We start from the raw sequence: 22,086 nt of genomic DNA, 5'->3' as shown, positions 1-22,086 counted from the left end.
GTTATTTGATTAAATTAAAAGTATTTTATAATTTCATTTCACTGACTTGTATATATAGCTTATGTTTAAACCTATAAGTTCAACAATCTATATATGCTCTATAAAAGAAATTCTCTAAGAATTTATTCTTAAATTTATTTTGGTTCAGCATCTTTCTCAATCCTCTCCTCTAACCTCACCATTTGTTGAGTTCAATTCCACCTAAACTCATTAGCTTTCAAAACAAATATATAGTGAAGGTCACTTCCCTCCTTTTAGGGCACTTATAGTTGTGAAAATTATTAAACTCTAGTTTCAAACAAAACTAAGTCACCTCTTAAAAGTATAGTATAGAGGCTAATCTAGATCCAATCTTGTGAACACATCCAAGCAAAGTTCATTATATAATATATTTCTTGCACATATTAGGATCGAGGGATATAATGGAACTGAATCTTGAAAATTGTAAACAAAAACGAATAAACTGTAGAAATAGAAAAAAAAAAATCTAACAATAAAATAATCAAATATAATTGCAATTCATCAAAATATAAATGAAAATATAAGATTAAACTAATGAATAAAAAACTGAACTGAGATTAAAAAAAGCAGAGAATGAAAACTAAGATAAAAAAGCAGGGAATTAAATGCACGCGGAATCAATTCATGTAACCTAAGTGACTAGCCAGGGTTAAGTTTTCTTGAAACAGAGGTGAAGGCTATTTTAATCACTACAGGTGTATGAAGCAATTGCCCACAAATTGTTCATTGATTTGGGCCCATGATTCCAGCCCAAGCCCATCCTAAGAGGAGAAACACATGAAGCGTGAATTGAAAATCAGCTAGTTACAAACTTTTGATTTTGAAAAGTGAACCGCAGAATAACCTGGCGCGTCATGGTTGTGCAACCGTAACCTGGTAGCCCGATTCAGAAACCCGCCACAGCAACCATTCCCACTCTCACCTTCGTTTCAACACGACCCGAACCCGAACCCGAACCCGAACCCGATGGAGAACCGGACTCAGGTGCGGTGCCCGGAGAACCAAGAGCTGGCGGCGTACATGTGGAACAAGTGGCAGGAAATGGCGGAGCAACCCAAAGGCATTTCTGATAACTTCGAAATGACCCTTTCTAAGGCTCACTTCAATGTCTGTAGCTCCAAAACCCCCATTCTAACAATCAAAGATTTCTCTCAAGTCAAGTACGTTTCTGTTTCTCCCACACCATCTCATCGTAGTAATGCCACACTTTTAAGAATTATAGTTACATGCATATTATGAAAATCAAATTAGTCTACTTTTAGTTGGTTCCATCCTTTCTGTTCCCAAGGTTCGACTGAAGAAGACCTTGCTTAAGGAATTCGAGTTTAGTTCCACTTTGACAAGCAGCGTATTTGTTTTGGAGTTTAAAAATTGTGCATTTTTGTCTTTTCATGTTTTTATGTTTATATCATTGAAGATTTGGTCTTTAACTGAGGCGAATGGTATACTGTGATTCATGTATACGTGACCTTAACTAGCGAGATGAGACTTTGTTGTTGTTGTTTGCGGTGTTATGTTGTTATGTTTAATATCATATGTAGAAACATGTCATAGACTACATTTATAATTATAAGTGTGAGGTTATTATGTTGTCATGTATTACAAAACTCCAATTACAATTTAAAATTTGGAAAGTATCCAAAATTTGATAGGTTGGTTGTGGACCTTGGAGGCTTGAACTTTATTGTAAAGGGGTTATTGGATATTTAGTGATTGGTTCTGTGTATATATTCGTGAGTTTGTGAAGTAAGGATACTTGAGGACAAAGGAAGGGTGTTTAAATTGAGTTTCTTAGGGTACTGATCTGATGGTACTCTTTTCTGTTTTCTGGAAGGGGTGTGGGGAAAATGATATTGAGGCTTATGCAGGGTTTTTTTGGGACTGGTTGTGGTGGTTCTGAACCTGAAGATTTGACTAAAAAGGGTATGTCTGGTGCTATCTGTTTCTCTTTTCTGTTATTTGAATTGGCTTTACTTTGTTTTTTCTTTTTATGCAGAATTCTGTCTAATTTTTCCTTTTTCTCCAATCTTATAGGAAAGAAAAGTAAAGGAACCAAACGTTATGTGCCTCAAAGGAACTCTGTTGCATATGCATTGTTGATAACCCTTTACAGGTATGAATACACAATACAGTCACATGCGCTACTAATGTATATGTTTTTTTCTGGGTGAAAAATGTTTGGAATTTATCATGGTAAAACTTGTTAGATTATAATATTTAACTTACTTTTTAATAGGGGGACTTCAAACGGGAATGAATTTATGCGTAAACAAGAGCTTATTGATGCTGCTGAAGCTAGTGGGCTATCTCGAGTGCCAATTGGGTATGATTAGTTGCTTATTGTTTCTTTTTTCTGTGTTTTAAGTAGATAAGTATTTGTGAAAATGTATACAACTTTTGATGAAGCACATTATTCATGACCAGGCCAGAAAAAGGGAAAGGAAAACCTGGACATTTTGGAAGTTCTTCACGGGATTGGTATAGTGGATGGAATTGCATGAAGACCTTGATAGCTAAGGGATTAGTTGTGAAGTCAAGCTGTCCTGCTAAGTATGGGTTTCCATTGTGCCAAAGTTTTTGTTTTTTTGCAATGTACTGCTAGCGTTTTTATATAAATCTTTCTTTAACCTTTTTAATTATTTTTCACATATTAAAATCCACTTGCTAGGAGAACCTTCGTACTGTGAACCAATAACTACTTATGTGTTTATTGAGAGTTAGGTTTGAGCTCATTTTCCTTGTGAATGTGCTTCAGCAATTGACCCATGTGTATTGTAACATACGAAATCCTTTTAGGCATTACTTTTATTTGTGATTCATTTACCATTGAACATTGTAGTTGTGAGTTAAGATGTTCTATTCATTAATGTACCTAGAAATGCTAATGTATGTCTAAAATTTAATGTAGTGGATGCTAAATTGTAAAAGGAGCAGTTGTTAGAACGGTTCTTGTTAAACAATTTTAAATTCTGAGGTATGATTTGTAAATGAAACATGAATATGTTCAAATGAAAATTCCCCATAGATGATTTTTTTTTTTTTTTTTTTTTTTGTGTTCAGGTACATGCTAACTCAAGAAGGCAAGGAAGCAGCTAGTGACTGTCTTGCAAGATCTGGAATGGCAGAATCTGTAGAGAAGTCAGCTTCTGTTGAAATTCCTTCTTATACAGATAACCAAAACTCATTGGATGTGGAGCCCAATGGTCATGATATGGAATCAGAGGTTTTGTCACCATTGACCCAGCAAAAGAAGCCTATGGATGTCCCTCTAGATTGCCTTGGGAGGGTATTTTTCCTCTTAATTAAATTCCTTGTTGCTTTGTTTTGTTTCTTCACATTCATATTGTAGAAATTATGTGTTCTATTTCCTCATAAAACCTAAAACACTAACCTCTATTTATAAATTTTATAAAAATCATAATTCTAACATAAGGAAGCTTTATCCTACTATGTGAGGTCAGCTATGCGGATCTCATAACACCATTGGCATGGTATGATAATAAAATATTGCAAATAGTCCTATGATGAAGAAAAAGCAAAAATAGGGAAATTAATCATACTCAAACATCTAAAATTTGATTAGATATTATATTGCAGTACTTCCTCTCAAGATTAAAGCTTCAAGTTTGTTGTAAATATTCCTGTTAGATAGAAAAGTGGGACGCTTTTTGAGTGCTATAGCGGTGCTACCATGATATGGATTTCAAAAACCCCTTTTACTATGAGTTGTAAATGGTTGCCCATCTCCACAATAATAAGTTCATCTAATGATTTATTTGAAAAATATTAACAGAAGTGATAATCCATAAAAAATTGCAAGTATTGACCCCAAACACATCTCAAGATATTTTAAACTATTGTAGTTTCTCTATATGATATGCTATTTCTTGTATACTGTATCCGACAATATTATACTTTACTGTTATGAGTCCCGTCTGTGTTTATGCTTCATCCCTTTTCATTCAAAGGAGGTTCATGAAGTTAATGTAATAAAATATCCTTATTTGTTTCTCTTATTCTCTTTTTGGTTCACTTGCAGATGGTTTTTCTTTTGCTGATAATTGAAATGTACTTTTATCTTCGATTATTAAATTTGTTTCTTTTGCAGTTTACTCAATTGGGTTACTCCAAGGAATACATTAATAGTGCTTTCATTGAAGTTTCCAGAATCCACCCAGATAAAGATGTCTCATCTCTGTGGCCAGCTGTTTTATGTCATCTTCGAGAGCAAGAAGTCTATGGTTCGCAGCCAGAATCTCTAAGTATGTTGGTAATTGTTTCTTGATTGGGGTATATACTATATTTCTTTTCCCATCTCAGATTTTCGTAATGACACTGAGCAAACTTTCATCTTCACTAATCATTTCATAAATTACCAGGGTCTAGAGACTTCACTGGAAAAGAGAACAGAGCTGTGCAGTCATCTTGCATTGGGCATGTGTCAAACATTTGTTCACGTGATATTCCTCCTTTCCCCTTGAGAGCTTGCTCTTCATCTGTATGGTTTGATCTATTTACTAAATTAATATACTTTTTATATTGTGCACTCTTTCTAACATAGTAAAAGATTCTTAATGTGTGTAATTATAATGATTAGTGGTTCTCAGAATGATCAGAAATATTTTTGTTTTGAATTACAAATTTTGTAGGTTTTGTACATTGTTTTGAATTTTCAAAAGGATTAACTACTAACAAGTATCATGTTCAGATTTTCATTTTTGAATTACATTACAAAATACTCTAGAACTTAGATGTTCAATAGTTGCATCAATATCATTTCATTTTATCTGTACATGTCATGCAATTACATGTGTGGAACAAAAGTAAGATGATACTGCTTATTGCCCTGATTTAGTATTTCAGTTGAACTGCTTGCCCTGATTTATCAAACTAAGCACGTTAGACCCTAGTTGAACGTAAGTTCACAACTCTGGTCATTTTTCTTGATTCCTCTGTTACATCCAATATAAATTTGGAAATTCATATTATAAGACTACTGTCCTCTCATCGTGTATCTTATCTCATTCAATTTCTTCTATTTATTTCTTCTATGATCTACAACTGTGCATGATGATAGTTACCAATGTGTTCCAGCCTTGGACTTGTGTACAAATCACTTCAATAGAAAATTTTTTATCCCTTGCTCGCAGTTCAAAACCTGTTCTTTTTCTTATGCTTATATGTTCTAGTTTTAAACTTTTTTAGCTGCCTTCCTGCATCTTCAGCTAACCAAAAATACCCGGTCACCTTTCTTCTAGCCAACCCCCAACCCCAACCCCAAACTCTAGATATTTTGAGATTTTCTATTTAGCCAAAAGCTTCCTCTGTTGATAGTCTTGTGTCGACCTCATGGATTCCCTTCTCAGACCCATGTGTGGCACTTTTGAAGCCATTACCAACTAGGTTGCGTCATCTTCAATAATGCATAACTAAGACATAAGTAAAAATATAAACGGTAAATCTTAAAGACGATAAGATATGCTCATGTGTTCATGTTTGTAGCATGTGCATTTTATTATTCTTATGAAAGGATTTAGACCTAATTCAACTCTAAAAAACCAACTTGTAAGGTGAAAATTGCCTTATATATTTATATATTGTATTTTAGAGCTATCAACCGTTAATGTGGGACTTGGGTTTTCCCCAATACTCTTCCTCACGTCCAACCCTATTGGACATGATGTGTGGATAAGACGATGAGTGGCACTTTTAATGAATCTAGGATAGACTCTGATATCTTGTTAAAAGGATAGTTAGGATGGACATCGTTTATCTAAATTTTGCTTGTGCATTCATGTGATGTTGTTTATAGTTTTTGAAACAAATTTTGATATTGGTACTTGATGAACATCTTAGGACCACTCCATGCAAAATCCTAACAAGGATGAGCTTGTATCAAAGATTAACATTTTAAATGTTCCACCATTGAGCTTGGGGGAGAGATTTGAGGATGCTTATGACATAATTTTAATATTGGATGATCGGGAACAATTTGCCACTCAGGGGTTAGTAACATGAATACTGTTATTATTTTCACTCAGGATATTATATGATTTGTATAGCATTATCAATGGTGGAAGGCCAAAATTCTGCCATATAAGCATGCTACTGTGGCGTGGCCTATGGAGCTGCCTTAGCAGTCCTCCTTCACAAAATGCCTTTGGCTGGTAAAAGCACTCCATCATGCCATTCTGCCATGCAATTCATTGGGTTGCCATTTACCAACATATTATAGGCTATTTTTTTAACCTTTGATATCATTTAATGTCTTGATGTACAGTTAAGTTATATTTACATCACTCTGGTCTTGCTGCTAATAACCCCAATGGATTTTTTGTTTTTTTTTTTCAGATCAAGATCCAGGAAAATTATTGAGAATATCTGCAGCCAATTTAAAATTAAAATAGAAGTGAGTTTGATGTCTTAATTGTCTACATGTAGTTCCATACATCCTATTGCTTCCCAAATATTGCTTACTGAATGTTTACACTAATATTTATATGGAAACTAACATTGACCTATGTGATCACTTGGGGAGATGTCACTATCATGCGTAGGTCTTGCATATGTAAGTATTATTTTGCTTTAATATGAACATGAACTTGACTTCAGAGTCAGATGCCTATTAAGTTAGCAATGATCTCTTGGTATAGGGAATGGGATACCTGTTTGTTGCTTTTCCTAGTGATATACCCCCTTCAGCAGCTGCTTTTCAGTTTAAGAGGAAATAGAATAATAGGAAACAAAACAAAATATAGGTCGATTAATGAGAAAGGGAGGGTTCTTCTATTTATATGAACAGAAAAGGAACCCAAGGGGCATAGTCCTCTTACAAGGGATGTTCCTTTATCACTGAGACAAGTTAGTTGGTATTATTTTCTCCTAAAGAGCCTTTACAACTTCCCACATTTAACTCCAAATGCAATCTCTTTTAACTGATTCATTAACCTCATATATCTCCAAATAAAACTAATTGTGAATTATTTATTAATCTTCTAATAAAAACCCTTGTAACTAACTCATAATTATAACCACCTACCATTGTTTATTCCTCCTAGAATAAACCCTCCTGACCTTATTCTCTTCATTAACTATTGACATGTGCTCGTCTGGCAATACCATCTACTGAAGAATTGGCTATAAGCGGTTACAATCCTTCGAAGTAGCTTCTGCAATCCGGTCTTGCTGCTGAATAGAACCTTTTCCTCCTGCACTCCCTGCTCAGTAATTGATTGAGCCACCAGATCCTTAAGAGGAGAATAGGTAATTGCGTCCTCCTGCTAGTCCATGGGAAGGTCAGTCTCCAAGTGATAATTTCCTGCTGTCTTGTCAAGTTGATATACTTTAAAAACAGGATTTATATGAGCATGAGAGGGAGCTGGAGTTAAAATGCTTAGAACCAATCTGTTTGATCACCAAATAAGGTATCATAGCTAGCAGCTAGCTTAGAGTGTTGGAGGAGGCATAGAACCTTCTTCTTTTCACATATTACCAATCTCATTACTGGATATTGTAAGACTTCCTGTGGCTATTAGGTTCCTTTTTCTTGGAATATTGATAATAGTTCCTATTCCAAAAAATTAACACCCAGACAGGTAAAAGAAATTATGAATATACTTTTTTATTGCTAAAAGAATCACCTTAACTCCAATATATTCAAGTATACCTCCAAAGGTGCTTTCTCCTTTTACATTGGACTATGACCGGTAATCTCAATTCGAAAAATTCCCCTTTTGCACAAAACCTATATATAGGAATTACAGGAAACCAGATAGCAGAAAAGAATAACGAACCGACTAACCTGTTACACTTTTGACACTTTCTATTTCCTACAATAATCCTGGGGACCATTTCCATACATAGATTTTACTGTGCTCCTATTCAATGAAACATCAGCTTTCCCAGAGCATCATTTCAATCCACCAAAGCTACCAAGGTCACAATTGACGGAGGTGGTCTACTATTCACTAACTAAAAAGTGAAGTAATTTACTGCACTATGACAATAGCTATCACACCAACATTCAGCCTATTCTAAAAGATCTATCTTGGCCTTTGTTAGTTTATCCTTTGTTATTGTATAATATTTCCGATATTCAGTGTTGATTTTTTATTATTTTATCATTAACTCCCTTTTTGGTCTTTGTTTTGATAAAGTTCTCCATAAATACTAATGAGAAAAAAATAGGAAAGTAAAATGAATTGAACTCCTCCTATAAGCTAAAATCAACTTATGCACTTTACGTTCAGGAAATGTTAGATGAAAGAGCTTTTTTAAAAGTTCACTGCATAAGTTGATTTTGGCTTATGAGATAATCTCTATTCATTTTACTTATTATTCTTTCTCTCTCCTGAGTGGATGAAAGATGCATTTTGACATGCTATTTAGAAGATGAAGAAAATCATCTAGTTGATTCGTATACAGGTTCGACGATTGCCAGTTGGAGATGGGATTTGGATAGCACGCCATAAGACTCTTGACAGCGAATATGTGTTGGATTTTATTGTTGAGAGGAAGAAAATCGATGATCTACGCAGTTCCATCCGGGATAACCGCTATAAGGATCAAAAGTTAAGACTTCTGGTAATTGTTACTTGTCAATTTTGTTTGAACTTGTGATGGCAAGCATATACTGGTCACAGACTTGGTCACAGACTAATGGTTCTACATCTTTTGCTTTCTTTTCCTACATTTTTTTTTTTAAAAACAAAGTGATGGATGTTTGGTTGTAGAATTTGGGTAGAAATATCACCCTATGGCTGGTAACGTCATACATTCTATTCTTTGGCATGATGTCGAGGAATTACATCACTCTTACTGAATCATTACAACAGTTGAAACTTTAGTTGTGTTGTACCATTTCCTTTTTTATTTTGTTATTTGATATCACTGGTGAAGAATGTGGCACGTTATTGCTGTGAAGAAATCGTGTTGTTTGATCTATGCTTTTCTCCTTGGAATATGTTCATGTTATTCCTAATTTATTCAGATGTATAATTTAAAAGCATGCTATACTGACATAGCTTCTTCATCCCCCATTTCTCGTTTTAATTGCACATTTTTAGAGGTGTGGGTTGAAGAAGCTGATATATCTTGTGGAGGGTGACCCAAATTCTTCTGAAGCTGCTGAGAGCATAAAAACTGCGTACGTATTTTATCATTGATAATTGAAAATATCATTTCTGACTTTTTGATTGGTGCAAGCGAGTGAACAACCATCTATTCCTGAAATTTTCCATTGATTTTTGTTGTTTATTTAGTGGTGTGGTGGGTTTTGTTGTGGTGATTCCATTTCATGAGGTTTATGTAGCAGAGTGATGGGAATGGGTTGCTTGATTTTTCTCGAGTGAAGCTTACTCAAATTGTTTGCCTATATCTTTAAAAGCTCAAAAACATTCGCAATTTATGTTCACGTCAAAATGATCGCCTTTCAGACTTTGTAATCCTACCTTGTACAGTTGTTTTACAACAGAGGTTCTGGAGGGATTTGATGTACAGAGAACAACTGGCTTAGGTGACACTCTAAAGAAGTATGGTTATCTTACCCAAGCAATTTCTCAATATTACAAGTCAGAAGTTCTTGTAGACAATGTTAAATGGTCTGGGACATGTCCTCCTTTTGATGAATTTATCAAAAGGTGTCAAGACGTTGAGAAAACAACAGTTAGTGATGTATTTGCCATCCAGCTTATGCAGGTACTAACAATTTAAAAATTTAATTTGAACTGTTTTCCTATTGATTGTTTAATTTGTCTAACGAAATGAATCCATTGACCTTGAGTACCTTTTTAATTTGCAAGTAATAACACATCTACACCACCTTCGGGTGTAATTTTGCTTTCAAATGCTATTTACTGGTAATTTTCAGAACTCATAGCGCAGCTTAAATCGAGTTCTGTTTTCTTTTTGGATCATTGCTCATTAGTACTTGGAGAAACTGTATTCTTTTTTCTATAGATCCTCAAATTTTACTTTGACGGTGTATTGAAATATGACCAAGAACTGGCTGGATGACACGGTTGCTTTTGGTCTTCTGCAATTCCACTGAGCAACATATTTGTTGTTAACCTTTGTTTTACGTAATGAATTGCAATTACTTGTAAAATTGGATGTGATAACTCTAATACCCATGATTTTCATCCTATAATTACTATTTTTATTCAAAACATTTTGGAATTTGCAAATGCAGGTCCCACAAGTTACAGAAGAGATTGCCATGGCTGTGTTGGATCTGTTCCCTACACTTTTCTCTCTTGCCCGTGCATACTCACTACTCGTGAGTCCTCATTTCTTTCTCCTTCTAGGAAGTCAATTGTTTAGGAATGACAATTTAATTCAGACTGGACTGGATGGTTTACCTGCAAAAATTTGTATAGAGTGAAGGTTTTTGGATGCAATACACACTACTCTACCCATATAATATATCATGTTTTATGATTAGGACTTTTTGGTCCATGGATATGGTCCATCGGTGTCCCAAGGTTTCACTTTAAACTGCTTGATCAGGAGATAAGTAAAACCTAATCATGTAATGTTTCCGCCAAAGAGTGAACTTGGGCAGAGTCCAAAAAATTAAATTTGTGTTCAACACATTAACCACTTATGTCCAACTTTTTGGTTTAATAACTAGGATTTGGACAATCTTTGGTAGCTTTTGAATTGAATTTGAATTAAATAGTGCACTTTGGGTAACATTCTTGTTTCACAAGTTTGTACACAATACTGGCATAAGTGGTGAGAAATTCGATTTATCTAAAGTAGAACTCAAAGTAATGAATTTTGATTCCAAGTATATCAGTATTCACTACTCAGTAGTATGGATATGATAAAGCTGGAATTTCCAGAATCATGGATCTGGATCCGGCTCTATTTCTTAAAAGCTGATAGAGTGTTTATGGCGTTCTTTCAGCACATTCTTAGCAGCTCTGTCACTAACTTCTGCTCCCTTCCGCTTCTAATTTTATCCGTTCTAATTGTTTGATTTGTTTAGGACGGTGATGGTCGTGCCCAGGAGGAGATGCTTCGAAAACAGAGTAACAACATGATCAATGCAGTTGCCAGTAGGAACATTTTTCAGTTCATTTGGGGCACCTAACTTGCATTACATTCATTCTCCCTTAAAGTTGGATTTTTGGATACCATATTTTTGTGTACTCCATCACTTCTCATTGAATAACATATTTGTAAAATTGTTGGCACTGTAACCGAGGTTTAGTTTGCCAGCAATTTTGTATATTTTGTAAAGAAAATATTCCCGTATATATGTTGCATAGGAGTTAATTGTTTTTTATCACATAACTATGATTAATATTATTAATTAAATTAAATATATTTAGTCCCTCTTGCTTTAGGCCTGCAAAAAGAACAGTGCTTTTTTAATTCCTTCAAAATTATTAAATATGATTAAGCTTGGTGTGACTAATAGAAATGATAATATGAATTTAGATTTTCTATTAAATTTTTTGTGTTGTTTTTTAACTATGTCTTTTAAATATCTTGATGGTCACACTGATTTCAAAATTTCAAAATATATTAAAAATATTTTTGAAGTATTAACATAGTGTATTTTAGTATTCAAAAGATAATAGTATCAAAAAAACTTAACAAAGGATCTGGATTCTGGACTTTGATAATACCTTTCACATGTATCACTGAAGTGAGGTGATTGGTTTAAATGATTGTGCTCTATTGACATTATACAAAATCAATGAATGCACTCATGACTTTAGCAAGTTTAAGATACGCAAAATAATTAATTAATGTTCTATAAACTTTTAATTTGATCTTTTAAAAACTGTCAATTGTAAGTATTTATTTTGTTTTTTTAAATCGTATGAACAATTATTAAGTGTACTAATGGAGCTCATGGGGATATGAAAAGATACCTATTCAATTGCATGATTTAGATGCATTATTTTAAAATAAAATCTGTAAATTCATGTATTTGATGAGGTGCAAGAAGAAACAACATCCAGGCCTACTTTGTTTCATTCCAGCAAAAGTTATATTATGGTTCGAAGCTCGTTGTTGCTGTAAGGTGCATACGGGCTATTTCTTTCTGCACCAGTACCCCTTATTAAATTATAATAAAATTCTCCCCATCTCTTTATTTTTATTATTTTTCGGTGTTTAAAAGATATTTCCAAAAAATATCTTTCTAAATACTGAATCCGAAAAATATAAAAGCTACATTTCGAATTTAGCGTTTAGGTAGATATTTAAAATTATATTTAGGACACCCAATTCTTTAAAATTATATTCCGAAACACCCGATGTCAAGATATTTCCGGTTCAACAAAAAAAAGTTACTTTACAATATAAAATTAACACAAATCCTCATTCATTATCGGGTTAAATATATTTTTTTCCTTTTAACTTTTAGTAAAAATTAAAATTAATTACTTTTCGAAACTTTAAACCAATTTAGTCCTCTATCTTTAAAAACTGTGTAAATTTAGTTTTTTTAACAAGATTTTGTTAAGTTAATTTTACGTTTTATAAACGTTTCTTAGCTAACATTAGAGTAAAATAAGTCAAATGATGTAAATAATTCAAATACTACCATGAAAAGTATTTGAAACGTTAAATAAACTTAAGGGACTAAATTTGGGAGACTAAATTTAGTCTAAAATTTTAAAGAGAGACTAATTCAAATTTTCACTAAAAGTTAAGGGACCAAAAACATATTTAACCCTTTATTGTTTAAAAGAATGTTTAGTTTTAATATTTAAAAATTACTCATTTATATATTAAAATTTAAATTCATAAATATAAAAGTTTTTCATTTATTATTTTACATTAAATTTATAAAATGGTAGGATTCAGCTTATCGTAGGATAAATTATCCTAATTTCGCATTTAATATACAAGTCGTCATCGTAACTTGTACTTGTATACGTTGTTAATTTAGTAGTTACTTTTATCCACATATATTTTACTTTAGTCTTTGATATTTTTTTATTATAATTTTACTTTTTTTAATAGATATATTCAGAATGTATATGATTGTTGATATATGTTGTGTTAATCTCATTCACATGTTATATTGTATTAGTGATGTATTTTAAAAGAAGTTTAGGAAAAGTTAATCATGTTTATAACTTCCATGTGAAATTTGTTTAGTTTTAATTTTTTAACTTTTTAATTTCCTAAGCATTACTATAATAATGTCCACTAGATAACGAATAGTGCAAAAATAAAAAATATTTTTGTCTTATATTGATTTTAATTTCAATTATAATTTATGAAAAGCCATGCATGCCTTACACACATTTTCATTTTCAATTTAAAATAACTATAATTTAAATTTATTGAGATTGAGCAAGTTATGAAAAATTAATACTTAATATAAAATAAAATATTGTCATTATGAGAGTCAATGGAGATGGTATATGAAAAATTATTTTAAAGAAATAGAACGAAATGTTAATTACATGAAAATGATAGATTATGAAAAAGAGAACTATCTCTGTTTTTTCTTAACTTTTTCGCATATCATGTTATTATTAATTATTATCTTCAAATCAAATGCTTCTACAGTCAGTAGGTCTATATTTAATTATGATAATACTGCACCTGAACTTCACTCAAAATTCTCTTGAATAATGAGTGGTGAGCATATATACTTTTTAGCATTGTTTCTTCGATTTAAATTATGTTTTAGCACCAAATGTTGCAATTTTTTGTTTTTTGTTACATTTTTTATTCATAACATTGTCTCTTGATTTCTCTATTTTTTTTTCCTGCAAGTTTAGGCTTCATATTTTAAGAAATTCACAGTTTTATCCAATATTCAATTTTACATATATTTCATGTTGATCAGATGAAACTTTAGACCTGATATTTTTTATTTAAGGTATCATGGATAAATGTAAATTTGAGAATTAAAGTAATTATAAATTAGTTAAAATTGGGAATCATAAAATTAAAATCACAGCTCAGAAATTAAAAGAGAAAATTATAATGAATATTTCTGCATGAATACCTATTAAATACATGAACATGACTAGCAAAGTTGAACACTTATATTAGACTCACAAACAAAAACATATAAGACAAATCCAGCTTATGTTTTGATGAAACAAAACACATCCAAACAATAAACAATTCAACTGAAAGAAAAACTTAACACAGTTTCCTCTCAAACTCAGGTATTGACTTGTTTGTTCTGTCCTCTATCCAAGGAGAAGTCACCAAGTGGAGGTTTTAGCTTTCAACATGAATCCAATTATGTTTTGGAGGATCTTCCTAAGGTTTTCCTTGCTATCCTCATCATCTACCACTATGGAACAACTATGTCCTGTTTGGACATGCTTGTTTTTGACAATGATACCTGTTTTTGGCCAGCACTAAAATGTTGTACTCTACAAAGAGACAAATCTAGGTAGAGAGGACCCAGAAATTCAGAAACTGCATATTCCTTGCTGCACCAGAAGAATGACAAATGAGAGGTGACATTATCAACCCCTTTTCTTGTCCATTCTTCATTCTTCAGAAACTCTTCAAAGACAAAACTTTCTTATAAAACCCCTCATAACAAACACTTCAGAGCTTTGCAACTAGCCGGGTAACAGTTTTGGATTTTTGGTTTAGTTGCAAATTAACTGTTATTATTTTGCAGTTGGTGGTGTGACTATTGATTTTCTGTCCAGGTTTCACCTCATGGACTCAGGTAATGATTTTTTTTTGGTTTTGTTTTCATGGCTAAAGAGAATGCTGCATTGAGAACAGAAAACAATAGAAAGAAAGTTGAAACTGTTCATATGCTTCACTTGGTTCTCCTAATGATGTGATAGTTAAATAGTTGTTTGAAAGTTTTAAGCATTTCCGAAGTAATGGAAAGAAATCCAGAGCATAACACTGTTGTTAGAAGTGTAATACTGAAGTCACCAAAATTGAAGTGAAATTCTGAACTAACAGAAATAAATAAGTAACCAATTTGGTGCATGATAAGTTGATCAATTACTCAATATGAGATAGATATCTAGGCAGGCATTATTATTACTGTTTACTTTTCCATATGAAAAATATACTTTTCTCTTCAACTAACTTCTCTTCTACACAGTGTGAGTTTGATGAAAGAGCAGAAATAATTACCCCATGAAGTTGATGACTTTTTTATAGTAAGAATTTTGCTTTTAAGGGTCTTACTTATGCTGATTCCAACTACTATGGATTGAACAGGTTCACCATGCCAGTGGTTGAGGGAGTTGAGATTGGATTCCCAGGGATTAAATCCAATAAGCCTTCTTATTGACTGTGCCAAATGTGTTGCATCAGGAAGCATCAAGAATGCAGATATTGGGCTTGAGTACATATCTCAGATTTCATCTCCTGATGGCAATGCAGTGCAAAGAATGGTGAGTTATTTCAGTGTAGCACTTGCACACAGGATAATAAAACATTTACCAGGTGTGTATAAATCTATCAGTCCCTCAAAAACATCACTCTCTCAAGACGATATCCTTGCTGAGAAATGCTTCTACGAGCTGTGTCCCTTTTTGAAGTTCTCATACCTCATCACAAACCAAGCCATTGTGGAGGCAATGGAATGTGAAAAAGTGGTTCACATCATTGATCTTCATTGTTGTGAGCCAGCTCAATGGATAGATCTTCTACTCACTTTCAAAAACCGTCGTGGAGGTCCACCCCATCTGAAAATCACAGGCATCAATGAATCGAAAGAAGTGTTGGAGCAGGTGAACTTTCATGTGACATCAGAAGCTGGGAAGTTGGATTTTCCTTTGCAGTTCTACCCAGTTGTTAGCAAAGTGGAAGATGTTGACTTTGAGAAGTTACCTGTTAAAACTGGAGATGCAGTTGCAATAACTTCTGTTCTTCAGCTGCATCTGCTTCTTTCCACTGATGATGACATGGGTGGAAGAATCTCACCAGCAGTGGCAGCAGCATCCATGAATCTGCAGAGAGCAGTGCATTTGGGCCAAAGGACTTTTGCAGAGTGGCTTGAGAGAGATATGATCAATGCATATATATTGAGTCCTGATTCTGCATTGTCGCCTCTTTCCTTTGGTGCCTCACCTAAGATGGGGAATCTTCTGAAGGCCATGAGAAAGCTGAATCCAAAACTTTTAGTGGTGACTGAGCAAGAATCAAATATGAATGGATCAAATTTGATGGAGAGAGTTGATAGAGCATTGTACTTTTACAGTGCATTGTTTGACTGCTTGGACTCCACTGTGATGAGAACTTCAGTTGAGAGGCAAAAACTTGAGAGGATGCTTTTTGGAGAGCAGATAAAAAATATCATTGCTTGTGAGGGAGTTGAGAGAAAGGAAAGACATGAGAAACTTGAAAAATGGATTCCAAGGCTTGAAATGGCTGGTTTTGTGAAGGTGCCATTGAGCTACAATGGGAGGATTGAAGCAAAGAATCTGTTGCAGAGATATAGTAATAAATACAAATTTAGAGAAGAGAATGATTGTTTGCTTGTTTGCTGGAGCGATAGACCATTGTTTTCAGTATCTGCTTGGAGTTTTAGGAGATGAATTGTTCATATATATGTGCTGGATTTGCATTGCCATGGATTTCAAGAGGTCTAAAATGAAGGAATCAACAAGACAAGAAGGTGGATGGGTTTTTATTTTCATCTTTCTTTCTTTTTAAGGTTTTTAATTGTTTCTATGTATAAAGGGTTTTACGTTTTTGGTCTCTAGAGCTGCTGCTGATGATTTCAAACAGCCAAACAACAAATCCATCTTGTATTCCTGTTGATGTTAATATCAATTCATTTCAGTAAAATATTCACTTTTAATTCTCACCTGGGCTAATATGCCAACAAAATTTGTTTGTATCACTGCTCTTGGTTTGTATCTCTTTCAGTAATATCAGTAACAGAAATAACACTAGCTAAAACTCCTTTTTATTCACAATAGCTGAAAGTGGTGGCGTTATCAATAAAAACTGTAAAATATTTTTGAGAAACTAGGCATACAATTAGATGGCATGAATGCATCATTTTAAAGGCAACTTGTACCGGAACAAACTCCCAATTGAGGGCTAAGGGAATTTTTGCTCTCAGCAACTTGTACCGGAACAAACTCCCAATTGAGGGCTAAGGGAATTTTTGCTCTCACAGACGACATCAATATTCAAATATCAAGTTCATTGAGAAAATGTTCAGGCATCAGATCCACATACAATGCCAATGTTCCGTATCTCAATAATCCCACAACGTTTACGAGTGGAGACCAAAGACAATTTAAATTAACCTTCCTCCTTCAATCTTTGAAGGATAAGAAGGTTTGGCTTCCAATATAGACAATACTTCGGATGCGATAGATATTTTACATGACAAGACATCTTATTCATCAACATCTCTTATGACCGTCAAATGCTTCAAAAATATCAATATAGTGCAATTCATCAATATAGTAGTTATTATCTAGAACTCCACTTTTTGTTCCTATTCCATGTTTTGACCCTACTTGGTACCTAGATTTAACCGATTCACATATCCATAATCTCGTGAAATACTCATCATCTTCAGCATTGCTTTGGAAAGGACTCTTGCTTTTATGCGGTTACATTGCATATACTTTAGTAGATTTCCATGTCCATATAGGAAAATTACAAGACATTAAGCCTTGCTTTCTCCTTCAGCATATATAGCATTGTTTAGACCTATAGTTGATGACTTTAGTTTTACATAAGAAGGTCGTGTATCTCAAAACACAAGGCAACTTTGTTTGAATACTGCTCCCTTGTGGTATATTATACAAAACCTATGTTTATCCTTAAGATAAAATTTATACTATTGACAAATGGTGCTAGAACATTTTTACATAAATCAACATATTATATTTTATCTACATTTGGTCTCTTAGGAGTTGTCTCATTCTCGCTCCATAAACTAGGGAGTAATGGAGACACCATGTTTGTTTCCTTTGCAAACAAACTTCTTCTAACAATGTCCTTATCTGTGACTACTAGATAACCTTTTATATGCAGCTAAACAATACTGGTTTGGAGGACACTAAGACACTACGACGCAAGGAACCGTTTAGACATTGTTGGATTGTACTTGAATTGGACTTAGACACCCGATTTGTCCAGCTAAATGCTCATCTTATTGGGTGAAGCAACCAATTATGGTCGAAATCAATGGTGACAAGAACAACTCTTTTCATTGTTCCTAACTTGATGCAGATGTCGTTCATGACAAGAATTTTAACTTCTACTGGTTTGCTTAACCCATAAAACCCAAGATCATATTCTCTGTGAAGCTTTACTTGCACTCATAGGTACTTCAAATGCTCTCGGAATGTTCATCTGTGTTCTGCAATAGGATTGGCAATGTAGTGAGAACTAGAGAAGTTGCTTGGTGGTGTACATTGTCTTTTGGCTGCCCAACGACAAACTTATGGACACAGGTAATATACTCTCTCTACAGAGTACAACATTTTACATATCCCATGTAACCTTGTTTTTCTACGAACTTACAACATTTTACATAGTAATAATGTGTTACAAAAAGCTATCTCTTATATGTTAGATTCACCATACCCGTGGCTCAAAGATATGAATGGGGAAGATAGGGATAAATACCTGGCCCGTATTCTTAATGCATGTGCCAAGTTTATTGAATCAGGAAGCATCATGAATGCAGATACTGGACTGGACTATATTGCTCACATTGCATCCCCTTATGGTGATGCAATGCAAAGGGTAGCCACCTATGTTAGTGAGGGTTTAGCTTTCCAAGTTCTGAAAAATTTGCAGGGAGTACCTAAAGCTGTCAATTTGTCAAAGACAATGTCAACCTCGGAAGAACAACTTGTCAAGAAGACATTCTATGACCTGTATCCATTTTTAAAGACTGCATATGTAATCACAAGTCATGCCATTGCTGAAGCTGTTGAAGGAGAAGAAGTGATCCATGTCATTGATCTCTGTGCATCTGATGCTGCTCAGTGGATTTATCTTATGCATAGATTAAAAGAAAGCCTGAGGAGCCCCTCAGTTCTGAAAATCACAGGCATACATGAGAAGAGGGAAATTCTAGAGCAAGTGGACACTCAACTAAGAGTAGAAGCTAAAAGTTTAAACTTCAAACTCGAATTCAATGCTATTGTAAGCAGTTTGGAGAATCTCGACCTTGAAGAATTGCCTGTGCAGAAAGGAGAGGCTCTTGCAATCAGCTCAGTGCTTCAGCTGCACACTCTTCTGGCCACTGATGATGCAGTGGTCTGCATCAGGAGCTCGCAGGAAGAACCAATGCATCAAAGGACATTTGCTGAGATGCTTGGGAAACAAAAGACCTACCCCAGTTCTGAATCATCGTTGTTACAACTTCCTCTGTGTTCTACTTCAACCAAGATGATGCACTTTCTAAAGGGCCTGTGGAAACTCCAACCTAGAGTGATGGTGGTTACTGAACAAGAATCCAATGTGAATGGCTCTTTGACAGAAAGGGTTGACAAAGCATTGGACTTTTACGGTGCATTGTTCAACTGTTTGGAATCAACTGTTTCAACAACACTAGTACAGAGAAACATCATGGAAAGGACTCTACTGGGGCAAGAAATAAAGAACATTGTTGCAGGTGAAGGAGTTGAGAGAAAGGAGAGGCATGAGAAACTTGAGACTTGGATCCCAAAGCTAGAAATGGCCGGGTTTGGGAAGAGACATATCAGCCATCATGGGATCATGCAAGCATCAAAACAGTTGCATGGATATGGAAATGGATACAGACTCTGTCCAGAGAATAATTGTTTGTTTGTATGCTGGAATGATAAACCTCTCTTTTCTGTGTCAGCATGGACAGTTCAGAAGATGAATAACATGGTTATGTAAGAAAGGGTATGGCAGTGCCATGCACATCTGATAGGGCATAAACTATATTGGGTTCAGTTATCCCTTAAACGATAGTGCAATTTGTATCTATTTTTATCTATAAATTTGGATGTTTGGTGTTAGTCCTTTTGATTTAAGCAATTCTATGACGGCGAAGCAAACCACATTGAATGGTCACATGCTTCTTGGACTGGATTGTTTGAACAACTAGTTCTCTTATGCATATTGAATGGTCTGTTTTTAGTAGTTTTTTCTTTTATATATGAAACACAGATCTAATAGTTCAAAAGAGAATCCAAAAAACTCCCAAGTTCAAACAAGCAACTGATATTTCTGAATAAGTGGTGTTGTTCCAGTACCTAACCAAAGAGTAACTACAGTACCGGTAATAAAAAGACCAGTATTTTCTGTTGTTTTTTTTTTTCTAGATGAATCGTAGATGCAAGCGAGAGGTGAAAGATGAAGCCAGAAACCCAGAAAAGGTCTGGTACACGACATTAACCATGGCGCACAGTGACATTGTACTCCACCACAAAATGCTCGGGGGTAGAAATTTGATCGACACTGTTGGCTATAGCATAGCCGGTGGCGAACCTGAACACGCCGGTGCCACCGACGATGGGCATCTCTCTGTTCTGCTCCGATATGGGGTTCCGGCCGAGCATGCTCAAGGAGCTTCCGGCGTAGTCCCCTTCCGTGAAAGCGAAATTGATGAGCATGAACATGCCCAGGTCGTTGAGAGAGGCCAGGCCAAAAAGCCCCTGGGCCCTCCCAACGGGCTTGGAGCTGAGGTCCGGGCCTTCCGTCATGGGATCGTCCATGACGAAAGTGGAGCCGAAGCCGTTGGGGACGTTCTTGGGGGTGGCCACGATCTGCACAATGGAGGGGTTCTTGGCGCTTCGAAGATCATGGTAGAAGAAGTGAAGGTGAGTCTGTTTCTGCGAAGAACGCTGAGTTTCTGATGGAAGTTCGATGTGGGATTCGTGAGAGAACGATGCTTGAAGATGGTTTGGGAGTGTGGAGAACAGAGCGAGAGAGAGAAAGAACAAGAATCTAAGAGGAAGACCCATTGTTGTTAGCTCTTCCATTGTTGTACCAGGGTTGTGCTTAGATAAAGTGTTCACTTGTACAGAGAGTCAACATTTGTTTGATACTGTGTTTCATTTTTTTATTACCCACGAATTTTGCGAGGGACAGAAAAGCAAGATGGAGACCCTTTTTTTTCTTTTAAAATATTAACTAAATAAAATAAAATAATGATATTTACTTTTTCAAACATTTTTGTCATGAAAATTTAATATGAGAGACACTTGTCATGAGCGAAACGTTTGCGATGACACGTGAGTTAAAGTTGTATTATAACCCTTGAGATTCAATCTTGAAAACTGTGTTTATAAATTCGAAAGTATATATATATGAATAAGCATGGCACACGTTTTAAATATAAGAATAAGCATCCATTCTCTAAACGCTAATAAATATTTTTATATTTTTAAAAATAAATCTCAATGTACTTAAAATATAATTTATTTCTTCCATACAAATTAATTAAACTATAATGATAACATATCAGAGTTATATATATATATATATATATATATATATATATATATATATATATATATATATATATATATATATATATATATATATATATATATATACACGAGGATCTTACGAAAAAATCAAAATAATATATTTAAAATTTAGATACATTTTAAAGAAATAATATAAAATTTCTCGACAATATTATAATGATTCGAATATTACAAAAAGATCTCTCTAATCATAGGTGGACCTTCTTATAGATATAGGGGAGTCATGGCTTTCCCGGTAAGGCTCACTTTATTTTTTTTCTTTTCTGTCATAATTTTAAGGACCTATCATAATCAGATGGGTCTAAGACTGACCCATAGGGTGTCAAGGCCCCTAAAGTAGCCAAAAACTCTCATTCTGCACTCACTTGCGAAAACAACCACCCTACACTCTCTTTTGAACTGCTTTCAGAAGCTCTGCTAGGATTTGGACCTCCTTCCTCTTCAATCTAGCTCGACTTCGTTCCCGCGTCATGTAAGTGGTCTTCAACCCGTATACTCTTTCCCCTAGTCGTATTTTCGTGTTTTTAGTTAGGGTTCATCGTAGGGAGCTTGTCTTAAATCTGTTCCATTGTTTTTCAGCTCTCGAATCTACTCCTAGAGCTACTATGCTCAACTGTTTGGGTGTCAAAATCGTTTGACTAGCTTTTTCCATGTA

At 34.4% G+C, this 22,086-nt stretch overlaps 4 protein-coding genes across 4 annotated transcripts; 3 read left to right on the top strand and 1 right to left on the bottom strand.

Annotated features, from left to right (window-relative positions):
- The first annotated feature begins 817 nt into the window (after positions 1–817).
- LOC114195742 (crossover junction endonuclease MUS81) lies at positions 818–11,335 on the top strand. Its single transcript, XM_028086574.1, has 15 exons — positions 818–1,181; positions 1,856–1,944; positions 2,056–2,134; positions 2,258–2,344; positions 2,446–2,571; positions 3,082–3,307; positions 4,130–4,283; positions 4,401–4,519; positions 5,878–6,026; positions 6,373–6,430; positions 8,446–8,604; positions 9,087–9,166; positions 9,480–9,717; positions 10,211–10,297; positions 11,012–11,335. Exons 1-15 carry the CDS (start codon positions 988–990, stop codon positions 11,114–11,116), a joined length of 1,950 nt encoding a protein of 649 aa, XP_027942375.1. The 5' UTR covers positions 818–987; the 3' UTR covers positions 11,117–11,335.
- Positions 11,336–14,542: 3,207 nt separating this feature from the next.
- On the top strand, positions 14,543–16,551 carry LOC114173140 (scarecrow-like protein 3). Its single transcript, XM_028057382.1, has 2 exons — positions 14,543–14,692; positions 15,205–16,551. The coding sequence occupies exons 1-2, from the start codon at positions 14,683–14,685 to the stop codon at positions 16,524–16,526; spliced, it is 1,332 nt and encodes a 443-aa protein (XP_027913183.1). The 5' UTR covers positions 14,543–14,682; the 3' UTR covers positions 16,527–16,551.
- Positions 16,552–18,558: 2,007 nt separating this feature from the next.
- On the top strand, positions 18,559–19,833 carry LOC114187335 (scarecrow-like protein 3). The gene has a single exon (XM_028075560.1). It carries the CDS (start codon positions 18,559–18,561, stop codon positions 19,831–19,833), a length of 1,275 nt encoding a protein of 424 aa, XP_027931361.1.
- Positions 19,834–20,123: 290 nt separating this feature from the next.
- LOC114173148 (dirigent protein 21-like) lies at positions 20,124–20,982 on the bottom strand. The gene has a single exon (XM_028057395.1). It carries the CDS (start codon positions 20,919–20,921, stop codon positions 20,331–20,333), a length of 591 nt encoding a protein of 196 aa, XP_027913196.1. The 5' UTR covers positions 20,922–20,982; the 3' UTR covers positions 20,124–20,330.
- Positions 20,983–22,086: the final 1,104 nt, after the last annotated feature.

This window comes from Vigna unguiculata, chromosome 1 (genome assembly GCF_004118075.2).
Source record: "Vigna unguiculata cultivar IT97K-499-35 chromosome 1, ASM411807v1, whole genome shotgun sequence".
Lineage (NCBI taxonomy): Eukaryota > Viridiplantae > Streptophyta > Magnoliopsida > Fabales > Fabaceae > Vigna > Vigna unguiculata.
The sequence above is the reverse complement of the archived record's forward strand: the minus strand, read 5'-3'. Positions and strand labels throughout refer to the sequence as shown.